Source organism: Lampris incognitus, chromosome 18 (assembly GCF_029633865.1).
Source record: "Lampris incognitus isolate fLamInc1 chromosome 18, fLamInc1.hap2, whole genome shotgun sequence".
Classification (NCBI taxonomy): Eukaryota; Metazoa; Chordata; class Actinopteri; order Lampriformes; family Lampridae; genus Lampris; species Lampris incognitus.
In genome coordinates, this window is record NC_079228.1 from 42,483,229 (window position 1) to 42,498,987 (window position 15,759).

A 15,759-nucleotide genomic window follows, 5' to 3' on the forward strand; every position below is an offset into this window, starting at 1 on the left:
ATATTATACCACCTCTCTCAGCCAGGACTCAGGACCAGTAACATGTAGAATATATTATATCATCTCTCTCAGCCAGGACTCAGGACCAGTAACATGTAGAGTACTATATTATACCACCTCTCTCAGCCAGGACTCAAGACCAGCAGTATGTAGAGTACTATAGTATACCACCTCTCTCAGCCAGGACTCAGGACCAGTAACATGTAGAATATATTATACCACCTCTCTCAGCCAGGACTCAGGACCAGCAACATGTAGAGTACTATATTATACCACCTCTCTCAGCCAGGACTCAGGACCAGCAACATGTAGAGTACTATATTATACCACCTCTCTCAGCCAGGACTCAGGACCAGCAACATGTAGAGTACTATATTATACCACCTCTCTCAGCCAGGACTCAGGACCAGTAACATGTAGAGTACTATATTATACCACCTCTCTCAGCCAGGACTCAGGACCAGCAACATGTAGAATATATTATACCACCTCTCTCAGCCAAGACTCAGGACCAGTACAATGTAGAATATATTATACCACCTCTCTCAGCCAGGACTCAGGACCAGCAACATGTAGAGTACTATATTATACCACCTCTCTCAGCCAGGACTCAGGACCAGCAACATGTAGAGTACTATGTTATACCACCTCTCTCAGCCAGGACTCAGGACCAGTAACATGTAGAGTACTATATTATACCACCTCTCTCAGCCAGGACTCAGGACCAGTAACATGTAGAGTACTATATTATACCACCTCTCTCAGCCAAGACTCAGGACCAGTACAATGTAGAATATATTATACCACCTCTCTCAGCCAGGACTCAGGACCAGCAACATGTAGAGTACTATATTATACCACCTCTCTCAGCCAGGACTCAGGACCAGCAACATGTAGAGTACTATATTATACCACCTCTCTCAGCCAGGACTCAGGACCAGTAACATGTAGAGTACTATATTATACCACCTCTCTCAGCCAGGACTCAGGACCAGTAACATGTAAAGTACTATATTATACCACCTCTCTCAGCCAGGAGTCAGGACCAGCAACATGTAGAGTACTATATTATACCACCTCTCTCAGCCAGGACTCAGGACCAGCAACATGTAAAGTACTATATTATACCACCTCTCTCAGCCAGGACTCAGGACCAGCAACATGTAGAGTACTATATTATACCACCTCTCTCAGCCAGGACTCAGGACCAGCAACATGTAGAGTACTATATTATACCACCTCTCTCAGCCAGGACTCAGGACCAGCAACATGTAGAGTACTATATTATACCACCTCTCTCAGCCAGGACTCAGGACCAGCAACATGTAGAGTACTATATTATACCACCTCTCTCAGCCAGGACTCAGGACCAGCAACATGTAGAGTACTATATTATACCACCTCTCTCAGCCAGGACTCAGGACCAGCAACATGTAGAGTACTATATTATACCACCTCTCTCAGCCAGGACTCAGGACCAGTAACATGGAGAGTACTATATTATACCACCTCTCTCAGCCAGGACTCAGGACCAGCAATATGTAGAATATATTATACCACCTCTCTCAGCCAGGACTCAGGACCAGTAACATGTAGAGTACTATATTATACCACCTCTCTCAGCCAGGACTCAGGACCAGCAACATGTAGAGTACTATATTATACCACCTCTCTCAGCCAGGACTCAGGACCAGCAACATGTAGAGTACTATATTATACCACCTCTCTCAGCCAGGACTCAGGACCAGCAACATGTAGAGTACTATATTATACCACCTCTCTCAGCCAGGACTCAGGACCAGTAACATGTTGAATATATTATACCACCTCTCTCAGCCAGGACTCAGGACCAGCAACATGTAGAATATATTATACCACCTCTCTCAGCCAGGACTCAGGACCAGTAACATGTAGAATATATCATATCACCTCTCTCAGCCAGGAATCAGGACCAGTAACATGTAGAATATATTATACCACCTCTCTTAGCCAGGACTCAGGACCAGCAACATGTAAAGTACTATATTATACCACCTCTCTCAGCCAGGAATCAGGACCAGTAACATGTAGAATATATTATACCACCTCTCTTAGCCAGGACTCAGGACCAGTAACATGTAGAGTACTATATTATACCACCTCTCTCAGCCAGGACTCAGGACCAGTAACATGTAGAATATATTATACCACCTCTCTCAGCCAGGACTCAGGACCAGTAACATGTAGAGTACTATATTATACCACCTCTCTCAGCCAGGACTCAGGACCAGCAACATGTAGAGTACTATATTATACCACCTCTCTCAGCCAGGACTCAGGACCAGCAACATGTAGAGTACTATATTATACCACCTCTCTCAGCCAGGACTCAGGACCAGTAACATGTTGAATATATTATACCACCTCTCTCAGCCAGGACTCAGGACCAGCAATATGTAGAGTACTATAGTATACCACCTCTCTCAGCCAGGACTCAGGACCAGTAACATGTAGAATATATTATACCACCTCTCTCAGCCAGGACTCAGGACCAGCAACATGTAGAGTACTATATTATACCACCTCTGTCAGCCAGGACTCAGGACCAGCAACATGTAGAGTACTATATTATACCACCTCTCTCAGCCAGGACTCAGGACCAGCAACATGTAGAGTACTATATTATACCACCTCTCTCAGCCAGGACTCAGGACCAGTAACATGTAGAATATATTATACCACCTCTCTCAGCCAGGACTCAGGACCAGCAACATGTAGAGTACTATATTATACCACCTCTCTCAGCCAGGACTCAGGACCAGTAACATGTAGAGTACTATATTATACCACCTCTCTCAGCCAGGACTCAGGACCAGTAACATGTTGAATATATTATACCACCTCTCTCAGCCAGGACTCAGGACCAGCAATATGTAAAGTACTATATTATACCACCTCTCTCAGCCAGGACTCAGGACCAGTAACATGTAGAATACATCATATCACCTCTCTCAGCCAGGACTCAGGACCAGCAATATGTAGAATACATTATATCACCTCTCTCAGCCAGGACTCAGGACCAGCAATATGTAGAATATATTATATCACCTCTCTCAGACAGGACTCAGGACCAGCAATATGTAGAATATATTATATCTCCTCTCTCAGCCAGGACTCAGGACCAGCAATATGTAGAATATATTATACCACCTCTCTTAGCCAGGACTCAGGACCAGCAACATGTAGAGTACTATATTATACCACCTCTCTCAGCCAGGACTCAGGACCAGCAACATGTAGAATATATCATATCACCTCTCTCAGCCAGGAATCAGGACCAGTAACATGTAGAATATATTATACCACCTCTCTTAGCCAGGACTCAGGACCAGCAACATGTAGAGTACTATATTATACCACCTCTCTCAGCCAGGACTCAGGACCAGCAACATGTAGAGTACTATATTATACCACCTCTCTCAGCCAGGACTCAGGACCAGTAACATGTAGAATATATCATATCACCTCTCTCAGCCAGGAATCAGGACCAGTAACATGTAGAATATATTATACCACCTCTCTTAGCCAGGACTCAGGACCAGCAACATGTAAAGTACTATATTATACCACCTCTCTTAGCCAGGACTCAGGACCAGTAACATGTAGAGTACTATATTATACCACCTCTCTCAGCCAGGACTCAGGACCAGTAACATGTAGAATATATTATACCACCTCTCTCAGCCAGGACTCAGGACCAGTAACATGTAGAGTACTATATTATACCACCTCTCTCAGCCAGGACTCAGGACCAGCAACATGTAGAGCACTATATTATACCACCTCTCTCAGCCAGGACTCAGGACCAGCAACATGTAGAGTACTATATTATACCACCTCTCTCAGCCAGGACTCAGGACCAGTAACATGTTGAATATATTATACCACCTCTCTCAGCCAGGACTCAGGACCAGCAATATGTAGAGTACTATAGTATACCACCTCTCTCAGCCAGGACTCAGGACCAGTAACATGTAGAATATATTATACCACCTCTCTCAGCCAGGACTCAGGACCAGCAACATGTAGAGTACTATATTATACCACCTCTGTCAGCCAGGACTCAGGACCAGCAACATGTAGAGTACTATATTATACCACCTCTCTCAGCCAGGACTCAGGACCAGCAACATGTAGAGTACTATATTATACCACCTCTCTCAGCCAGGACTCAGGACCAGTAACATGTAGAATATATTATACCACCTCTCTCAGCCAGGACTCAGGACCAGCAACATGTAGAGTACTATATTATACCACCTCTCTCAGCCAGGACTCAGGACCAGTAACATGTAGAGTACTATATTATACCACCTCTCTCAGCCAGGACTCAGGACCAGTAACATGTTGAATATATTATACCACCTCTCTCAGCCAGGACTCAGGACCAGCAATATGTAAAGTACTATATTATACCACCTCTCTCAGCCAGGACTCAGGACCAGTAACATGTAGAATACATCATATCACCTCTCTCAGCCAGGACTCAGGACCAGCAATATGTAGAATACATTATATCACCTCTCTCAGCCAGGACTCAGGACCAGCAATATGTAGAATATATTATATCACCTCTCTCAGACAGGACTCAGGACCAGCAATATGTAGAATATATTATATCTCCTCTCTCAGCCAGGACTCAGGACCAGCAATATGTAGAATATATTATACCACCTCTCTTAGCCAGGACTCAGGACCAGCAATATGTAGAATATATTATACCACCTCTCTCAGCCAGGACTCAGGACCAGCAATATGTAGAATATATTATACCACCTCTCTCAGCCAGGACTCAGGACCAGTAACATGTAGAATATATTATATCATCTCTCTCAGCCAGGACTCAGGACCAGTAACATGTAGAGTACTATATTATACCACCTCTCTCAGCCAGGACTCATGACCAGCAACATGTAGAATATATTATACCACCTCTCTCAGCCAGGACTCAGGACCAGTAACATGTAGAATATATTATACCACCTCTCTCAGCCAGGAATCAGGACCAGTAACATGTAGAATATATTATACCACCTCTCTTAGCCAGGACTCAGGACCAGCAACATGTAAAGTACTATATTATACCACCTCTCTCAGCCAGGACTCACGACCAGCAACATGTAGAGTACTATATTATATCACCTCTCTCAGCCAGGACTCAGGACCAGTAACATGTAGAATATATTATGTCACTTCTCTCAGCCAGGACTCAGGACCAATAACATGTAGAATATATTATATCACCTCTCTCAGCCAGGACTCAGGACCAGCAACATGTAGAATATATTATACCACCTCTCTCAGCCAGGACTCAGGACCAGCAACATGTAGAGTACTATATTATACCACCTCTCTCAGCCAGGACTGAGGACCAGCAACATGTAGAGTACTATATTATACCACCTCTTTCAGCCAGGACTCAGGACCAGCAATATGTAGAATATATTATACCACCTCTCTCAGCCAGGACTCAGGACCAGCAACATGTAGAATATATTATACCACCTCTCTCAGCCAGGACTCAGGACCAGTAACTTGCAGAATATATTATACCACCTCTCTCAGCCAGGACTCAGGACCAGTAACTTGTAGAATATATTATACCACCTCTCTCAGCCAGGACTCAGGACCAGTAACATGTAGAATATATTATATCATCTCTCTCAGCCAGGACTCAGGACCAGTAACATGTAGAATATATTATACCACCTCTCTCAGCCAGGACTCAGGACCAGCAATATGTAGAATATATTATACCACCTCTCTCAGCCAGGACTCAGGACCAGCAACATGTAGAATATATTATACCACCTCTCTCAGCCAGGACTCAGGACCAGTAACTTGCAGAATATATTATACCACCTCTCTCAGCCAGGACTCAGGACCAGTAACTTGTAGAATATATTATACCACCTCTCTCAGCCAGGACTCAGGACCAGTAACATGTAGAATATATTATATCATCTCTCTCAGCCAGGACTCAGGACCAGTAACATGTAGAATATATTATACCACCTCTCTCAGCCAGGACTCAGGACCAGCAACGTGTAGAATATATTATACCAGCTCTCTCAACCAGGATTCAGGACCAGCAACATGTAGAATATATTATACCACCTCTCTCAGCCAGGACTCAGGACCAGCAACATGTAGAGTACTATATTATACCACCTCTCTCAGCCAGGACTCAGGACCAGCAACATGTAGAGTACTATATTATATCACCTCTCTCAGCCAGGACTCAGGACCAGGAACATGTAGAGTACTATATTATACCACCTCTCTCAGCCAGGACTCAGGACCAGCAACATGTAGAATATATTATATCACCTCTCTCAGCCAGGACTCAGGACCAGCAACATATAGAATATATTATATCATCTCTCTCAGCCAGGACTCAGGACCAGTAACATGTAGAATATATTATACCACCTCTCTCAGCCAGGACTCAGGACCAGTAACTTGTAGAATATATTATACCACCTCTCTCAGCCAGGACTCAGGACCAGCAACATGTAGAATATATTATACCACCTCTCTCAGCCAGGACTCAGGACCAGTAACATGTAGAATATATTATATCACCTCTCTCAGCCAGGACTCAGGACCAGTAACATGTAGAATATATTATACCACCTCTCTCAGCCAGGACTCAGGACCAGCAATATGTAGAATATATTATACCACCTCTCTCAGCCAGGACTCAGGACCAGTAACATGTAGAATATATTATATCACCTCTCTCAGCCAGGACTCAGGACCAGTAACATGTAGAATATATTATATCACCTCTCTCAGCCAGGACTCAGGACCAGTAACATGTAGAATATATTATACCACCTCTCTCAGCCAGGACTCAGGACCAGCAATATGTAGAATATATTATACCACCTCTCTCAGCCAGGACTCAGGACCAGCAACATGTAGAATATATTATATCACCTCTCTCAGCCAGGACTCAGGACCAGCAACATGTAGAATATATTATACCACCTCTCTCAGCCAGGACTCAGGACCAATAACATGTAGAGTACTATATGATATCACCTCTCTCAGCCAGGACTCAGGACCAGCAACATGTAGATTACTATATTATATCACCTCTCTCAGCCAGGACTCAGGACCAGCAACATGTAGATTACTATATTATATCACCTCTCTCAGCCAGGACTCAGGACCAGCAACATGTAGAGTACTATATTATATCACCTCTCTCAGCCAGGACTCAGGACCAGGAACATGTAGAGTATATTATATCAAATCACTGAACGTTTTTACATTTCATTTTGAGTTTCAGGAAACTGTTTTGTCAAGACCATGTGCTGCCAACAGAAATAAAGATTAAAAGGTAAATCTAGACTTTGTGTGTTCAGTTCTCTGGTAGGTCCTGGGGAACAAAAGCTTACCTGTATTCCAAACTTAGAATAATAAACACATCAGGCACTAGTCACGTGATCAGCAAGATTGACTGCAATGACAATGAAATTGTCGCTTGCTTTGTGTGTTTATGCTGAATGGCTAATGAATTAATCAGAATTGAATAATGGCATTATTAAAGAGAACGACTGCATCTGCTCTAGAAATGAGTCAAAGAATCTTGCCTGCCAGCACAGGACAACAGATAACACACAACGTCCATGTAAGCTACACGTGGCTTTGTGGTTGGAGCATGCTCTGTGTGCAGGAGGTTCAGCCTCATTACGTTAAGTCATTTGTAAATTTGTTGAGTAATCAACAAATTTTTCTTATTTTGATCAGATGCCAAGGAAGCCAGCTTGTCATGAAGATGATATGGTGAAAATCATCTTATCTGCTAGGGAAGATGTTGTGTATAGCACCTCCCTCAGAAAAAGTGTGGACACAGCTGAGTCAGCTCCTCCACAACAACATCTCGCCAAAGGCTTTATATACGTTTGTAAAATGGAACGGGCACAACACATGGGAACTCCTGGGCTACAATGATGATAAACAAATCAAAGGTGTACATGGAGAGTGACAGCCCTGACAGTGACAGCTCAGATGTGACTGATCTTCATCCCTCAGTGCAGTGCAGGCAGAGCAGTTATGACCTGAGCTTTGAACTAGTGCTTCCTTTCAAAAGATGGACAGAAATCTGGAATGAGGAAATCCTTTATAGTGATAAATATTCAAAGTCCCATGAAAGACAGTACTACTACTACTTTCAGCTGCTCCCGTTATATAAATATGCAGATCATAAATCAGATTTCCATGAAAGACTGTACAATATATTAAAATGTGGCACATGGACTCGTGTCCTGAATGAGGAGATATGGGAAAAGGTGAAATCTCAATGCACATTAAGATTTTGGAGGATGAAGCTGCATCCAAATGGTGCCTCAAACTATACTGACATTATAGGTTACCGCAGTCAGTCTAATGCAACACTGTCCACTACTACAGATAAGATGCCAGAGATCCATCAATCAGTGGTTCTTAAATGCAAAATCCGAAATATTGATGACAGTCCCCACATTGGAAAATATAAATGAAGATTGTCTGGAGATGTGAGAGCACGTGTCTCTGAGCAAGGTTGAAAACAGCCACACATATGGTGGGCTGCTGAAGCTCACAAACTCATGGATGTTGGTGACCTGGAACCAAACCACCTACCAAATCTGACAACATTAAGAAACCCCAAACAAGAGAGAGGTGACAAGGAGCTAGGAGACAGGGATCCATTCTTTGACTTCAGCTATTGAAATATAGTGTGCCACACAATGGTAGCATACATGACATTGGCCTTGATACATTTTTTTTGTCATTACTGGACCCCTCCCAGATGCAGACTTATACATCACAATCTAAAAACAGGCTCCATTTTGAGCGTTGATGCTACAGGCATGATTGTCAAAAAGATAAAAAGACCTATTGCAACCTCTGTGCACATTTTTTATACCAGGGAGCTCTCTGTCCTCAAGAGCCAAAACTGCAATTCATATTCCAGTGGTGCTGATGCACTGTGAACATCATGACATGAATGCCTTTAGAAACTGGCCGTCTGAATGGCAGCGAGCAGGTGCTGCTGCCTCAAAAGAAGCAGTGTGTGATTTCTCACTTGCGTTGCTGGGGGGACTTGTCAAGGCCTTCACCCGAATGCTGACTTGAAGGCTTACATTAATGAATGCTTTGGGATGCTCACAGGAAGTGCGCCATCCAAACTACCACCTTGTTTTAATAGAGCGGATGTTGCACACCGCAATAAACTGATTAGTCAATGGGACTGTCTCCGGAAAAAGGGCAGTCGAGTGAGGGACTTCTACCTCAGGTGCATGGCACAACTTACACAACCAGTGACCCTGGAAGACGCAAGGGTGCTGACACGTTCAGTTGTCATTGTTGCCTTGAGTGTATCTGAGGGGAATGATGACGGTGTGCCAGTAACCTCTGAGACTTGCAAGATGCAACTTAAAAAAATAATTTCAGAAGGATGTGTCCCGCTTCCATCCATAAAAGGTAACGACATGGAAGAGGTCAATTTTAAAGAAGCTGTTCATGTACGCTAAACAGATCTGAAGCAGTGGGTGATGGAGATCTGTCATGACAGCAAAAAGCTTGCAGTGGATGATGGTGATCGGGACAACCTGAAAACCTTACAGCAAGTTCTGCCAGTGTTGAGGCAGAATTCTGTAATATAAAACATGGTGTCTTCAAGCATGATAACTTGCCAATATGTGTAGACCGCTTCATTGTCGGTCACCTACAGCATATTGAAGGCAAGATGAAGCTGTCCTCTGCACCTGTGAAGATTTCAGCACACACTGAAAAAAAGATCTTAAAGGTGGAGGAATCCACATCAGGTCATGGAAAGCAGCATCAGGAGGTCCTTGCAATATCAGAACATGAACATACAATGACAATCGAGAGCAATCTACCAAGGGATGAATGGGTTGAAAACTGGAGAGGTCTTGCTCTTCCACCTAAAAAGAGGAGTTCTTCCTACCTTAATCCTCCTGAGTGGTTGCATGTAGATCCTAACTTACAAACCAAAGTTTGTCTTCTAAGAAATGGCAACTACATGGCCAAAGAGCCTGTTAAAGTCGGCAAAACCCTTCTTTGTGTAAACAATACTTGTGCCTTGATTCCTTTTGCCAATGTCTCTGTTGTGCATTCTGTGACCGTCAGGAGTTCTGCAATTATGTCCACAAAGAAGAGAAAATGATGGAAATGGTTGACTTGGTCACAAAGGGTTGGCTGATTTGTCACAAAGGGAGTGCAACATGAGGTTTATGCACAGAGGGCAAAAATACTGTCTGGTACATGTGAGTCTGTACAGCTGAAGTCAGGTGTTCATCAAGTGAATGCAGAATGTACCATAGCTCACATCATCACTACAACTATGAAGCAAGTTGCTTGTGTGACAAGTAAGAGTCAGTGCTCCTCCCCACACTGTTGCTGAAGCATAGGACATCCAAGGGAAATCCCTCTGCTCCCTGTCAATGTTAACATTTTACCAGCAGGGGGAATGGGTCAGCTACAAGCTGCACTGGAAGATGGACTACTACTCCATCCATCCACATGTTTGAGGCCATGGAAGTTACCTGATGAGGCCCAGATAGCTTGAAACATGACCCTTCATCACTGAAATTACTCTGCCATGGCTCAGTCACACACAGCTACACTACCGGACAGCTATTCTGCACAGAAACAGGTGCAGATACTAATTACCCACTGTCTGAATTTCCAGTCAACTTGCAACTAAACAAAGCATTATTCACACTACGAGGAATTGTTGCATTCATATCAGGGCCATCGAGGGATGCCCTGGATCACTGTGTGGCCTACTGCAGAAGACCCTCCTTCATCTGGCAGAAATATGGTGACCTTTCTTGTCAGGTCACAGCAGTCTCGGAAAAAACAAAAAATATAACCCCACCCTGTGTTTTACACAACAGGAATCTTTAGTCCATAGTTTTGAACAAACGGGCTACATTCTGTTCCTGATGAACACGGTGAATGGTCCTGAAACAAGGACATTGCATCATTTTTTGTGAAGCCTTTTGTTGGGGGGCAATTTTGCAGCTATTTTTCTACTTTGATTTTTTTTTTTACTTTTTACTGCTGTGAGGTTACCCCATCACTAACCCTCAGTCTTCTGTTTCCCTGAGGGAATATTATATGTGCTGTTATCTCTTAAAATAAACATTAAATAAAAAACTATGCTGTTTCAAATGATTATTTTATAATTTAAGTGGATTAGGTGAAATGTGGTCAGCCGGGAAAAAAAAAAAATCTTTGTATTTCTTCAGAGAGCACATGTAATTGCGCAAATGGGCACAAATTGAGCGCAAACAAACGACACCAGTTTGGAACGATTTCGAAGACAGTCGGGTTCAGAATTGTGTCATTCCTTTAGTAAAGTACTGTAGCGACCGGGGGAGGCGGTCGCTCCAACTGTCGGCAGCTCCGTGCTGGGGGAGTGCAGGGGCTCATGGGACTATTGGTGTAGAGCTGATTGTGTTATATTTTTAAGAGATCTCTGCCTCTTGACTCATTCCTCCATGCCGGCTCGCCACAGTAATGTTTTATTTCTGAAATAGTAAAAGAGCACAAGTATTTCTTTTAACGGCACAAACGGGCACAAACAAGCGAGACCAGTTTTGAATGATTTGAATGAGAACGGGGTGCAGGGTGACATCATTCCTTTGGCAAAATGTTTTATATCTAAAATACTAAAAGAGGGGTGTCCGGGTGGTGTGGCGTTCTATTCCGTTGCCTACCAACATGGGGATCGCCGGATCGAGTCCCCGTGTTGCCTCCGGCTTGGTCGGGCATCCCTGCGGACATGGTTGACCATGTCTACAGGTGGGAAGTTGGGTGCGGGTATGTGTCCTGGTTGATGCACTAGCGCCTCCTCTGGTCGGTCGGGGCGCCTGTTCGGGGGAAGGGGGAACTGGGGGAAATAGGGTGATCCTCCCACGTGCTACTTCCCCCTGGTGAAACTCCTCACTGTCAGGTGAAAAGAAGCAGCTGGTCACTCCACATGTATCGGAGGAGACGTGGAAGTCTGCAGCCCTCCCCGAATCAGCAGAGGGGGTGGAGCAGCGACTGGGAAGGCTCAGAAGATTGGGGTAGTTGGCCGGATACAATTGGGGAGAAAAATCCACAAAAAAAAAAAAGAAAGAAAGAAAAAATACTAAAGAGCACAATTGTTTCTTTTAACGGCACAAACGGGCACAAACTAATGAGACCAGATTTGGACGATGATGGGGTTTAGGGTGACATCACAGCCTATACGCTTAATATCTCAAAAAACAGCACAACAGCACAAACAGTAGTATTTGCTGCACAAATGAATGATAATATTTTTATTCATGTTCTGATTACATGGGGTGCCAACTTCACGGAGGTCACAGAATGTCCCCACAAAGCTGTTGTGTTGATTTCGTTGTAAACTTTTCTCCCCCTCACTGCAGAACTGTCAATCCAGCCCCAACTGAATTCAACCCTGATACCTCCTCACGCACGCGCTCAGACAGCTGCTTCCTCCCACGGTATGACCCTCGTCTTCAGTGTTAATGAATGATTTTATTGATATTGTTTCAAACACATGATTGTTGTGATAATGTTTATCGTTGGTATTGATAGAAGTGTTGATAAAGTTGGAATTAAAACTTTTTACTGCTTTTTACTTTTTACTGATGCTTGTGTCAGTGTGGTCTATGTGTGACAGATGACAGATTCTCTGTCATAAATTGACATTTTATCCAGTTTTAAGCTGTAATTTTGGACACACTTTTTAGATCCTTGTTGTTTTCATCTGTGTGTTGTAACTGGTTTAAGGTTTAAGTCGTCGGACGTTTGGATTGTTTACCTGAGCCTGCTGCATGCTACCATCTCAGCTACAATAACCCAAGGTTAAAACTTTTAAAACTGCATAGGTCGGTACAAAATATCATGGCTGTGTGTAAGAACTGTGAACTTAAATACTCACAGTTGAAAGCCAGTATTCACTGTCTGCAGAATGAAATCTGAGAAAAGGATGATTGAAGGGTTTGTTTTGGTTGCTTCTGCTGGGACGGAGCATATCTCGTACTGCAGCATCACAAATTTCAAGTCTTGTTCTTGGACCCTGCTCCCACCCCTCTGTGGCTAGCATTGATCAGTGCTACAGGAAGTTCCCGGGTTACGAATGCCTGTACTTATGAACCGCCCTCCGTAAAGCCCATTGTTGTAAAAAATCGAGTTACACACAATGGTTCGTACTAACGAACAGACGGATTACTTTGCGCAACAGAATCGGAGACAAGTGACAACCTTGGCGGAGTCCAACACCCACTGAAAATGTGTTTGACTTTGTGCCAAAACTGCAGACACAGCTCTCACTTTGGTTATACAAGCTTGGTCTAGTCAGAAAGGCACGAACTGATGAAGCCTCTTGGATGAGAGGCGAAACGTCTTCACGGATATATACCAAGTCCAGTTGCACTTGATTCAACTCCTTTGGATAACCATGACCTGGATGAATGAGAACATTCACAGACATTTGGTTATACAAGGACTGGATGGCTTGTAGCAACTGCTCTGGTACCCCATACTCCTGCAGTACCCCCCCCCCCCCACAGGGTGCCCCGGGATACACGGTTGTAAGCCTTCTCCAAGTCCACAAAACACATGTAGACTGGCTGGTCAAACTCCCATACCTCCCTCAGCATTTCCACAAGGTTAAAGAGTTGGTCTGTTGTTCCATGGCCAGGACAAAATCCACATTATTCCTCCTGGATTCGAGGTTCGACAATCACTCGGAGCCTCCTTCCCAGCACCCTAGAGTAGACTTTCCCAGGGAGGCTGAGCAGTGTGATGCCCCGATAATTGGAGCACACCCTCTGGTCCCCTATTTTGAATATGGGAACCACCACCCAAGTCTGCCACTCCACAGGTACTGTCCCTGACCTCCACGCGACACTGAAGAGGCTCGTCAGCCAAGACAGCCCAACAATGTCCAGAGCCTTCAGCATCTCAGGGCAAATCTCATCCACACCTGGCACCTTGCCACCGAGGAGCTTCTTAACTACCTCAGAGACCTCTGCCAGGGATATGGGTAGGGCTTCCCCAGAGTTACCTCCTCCACTGCGGACATGTTAGCCGGGTTCAGGAGCACCTCAAAGTGTTCTTTCCACCGCCCGACAACATTCCCAGTCCAGGTCATTAGTTCCCCTCCCCAGCTGAACACAGTCTGAGCCAAGCCCTGCTTCCCCTTCCTGAGTCGCTGGATGGTTTGCCAGAACTTCCTTGAGGCCAACCAAAAGTCCTCCATAGCCTCACCAAACTCTTCCCACACCCGAGTTTTTGCTTCCACGACCGCCAAAGCCACAGCCCTTCCAGCCTCCTGGTACCTGTCTGTTGCCTCAGGAGACCCCTGGGCCAACCAGCCTGAAAGGCCTCCTTCTTCACCCTGACGGCTTCCCTCACCGCTGGTGTCCACCAGTGGGTTCTTAGGTTGCCACCTCGACAGGCACCGATGACCTTATGACCACAGCTCCTGCCTGCTGCATCTACAATAGAGGCTTTGAATATGGCCCACTCAGACTCCATGTCCTCAGCCTCCCTCAGGATACACGAGAACTTCTTCTGGAGGTGGGAGTTGGAGACCTCATAGACGGGCCTCCGCCAGACATTCCCAGTTCACCCTCACTACACGTTTGGGTTTGCCAGGTCTGTCCAGCAGCCTTCCCCGCCATCTTATCCAACTCACCACCAGGTGGTGATCAGTTGACGGCTCTCCTCCTCCCTTCACCCGAGTGTCCAAAACATATGGCCGCAGATCTGATGATACGACCACAAAGTCTATCATCGATCTTCGGCCTAAGGTGTTTTGGAACCAAGTACACTTATGAACTACCTTGTGTTTGAACATGGTGTTTGTTATGGCCAATCCATGACTCGCACAGAAGTAACACGGCACTGCTCGGGTTACGATTGGGGAGGCCGTTCCTCCCAGTTACGCCCCTCCAGGTTTATCCATCGTTGCCCACGTGAGTGTTGAAGTCCCCCAGCAGAACTATAGAGTCCCCAGGTGGAACCCTATCCAGGACACCACCCAGCGACTCCAAGAAGGCTGGATACTCCAAACTGCTATTCGGTGCATAAGCATACACAACAGTTAGAGCCTTCCCCCCAGCAACTCACAGTTGTATAGAGGCGACCCTTTCATTCCCCGGGGAGAACTCCAACACTGGTGCTCAACCAGGAACTTGTGAGTATCCCCACACCCACCCGGCTCCTGTCACCTTGGCCAACTCCAGAAAAGTAAAGAGTCAAGCCCCTCTCCAGGAATTTAGTGCCAGAGCCCATGCTATGTGTAGAGGTGAGCCCAGCTATATCTAGTTGGTACTGCTCCACCTCCCGCACCAGCTCAGGCTCCTTCCCTGCCAGAAAGGTGACATTCCACGTCCCGAGGAACAGTCTGCGATGCCGTAGGTTAGCACACACTGGTCCCCGCCTTTGCCTGCCGCCCAGTCTGCATTGCACCCTACCCCAATGCTTATCCCTGCGGGTGGTGGGTCCATGGGGTGGTGGCTCCATGTTGCTTTTTCAGGCTGGGACCAATCGGGCCCCATGGGCCAAGGCCAGACTCTCGCCAGCGAGCTCCCTTCCCCGGTCTGGCCCCAGGACAGGGCCCTGGTTTCGCTTTTCCGGGCAAGGTGCTATAGCTCTGCTGTTGTAATTTCCTTGGGTTTCTTGGGAATCGCTCTTAGTCTG

At 45.3% G+C, this 15,759-nt stretch overlaps 1 protein-coding gene across 1 annotated transcript in view; it reads left to right on the forward strand.

The window, feature by feature from the left end:
- The window catches only part of LOC130128250 (glycogen synthase kinase-3 beta-like), a 91,463-nt gene that overhangs the window by 62,779 nt on the left and 12,925 nt on the right, over positions 1-15,759 (forward strand). The window contains exon 10 of the mRNA XM_056297885.1: positions 12,474-12,551. Within this exon, the coding sequence (XP_056153860.1) occupies positions 12,474-12,551 (78 nt within the window). The remainder of the gene's footprint in view (positions 1-12,473; positions 12,552-15,759) is intronic.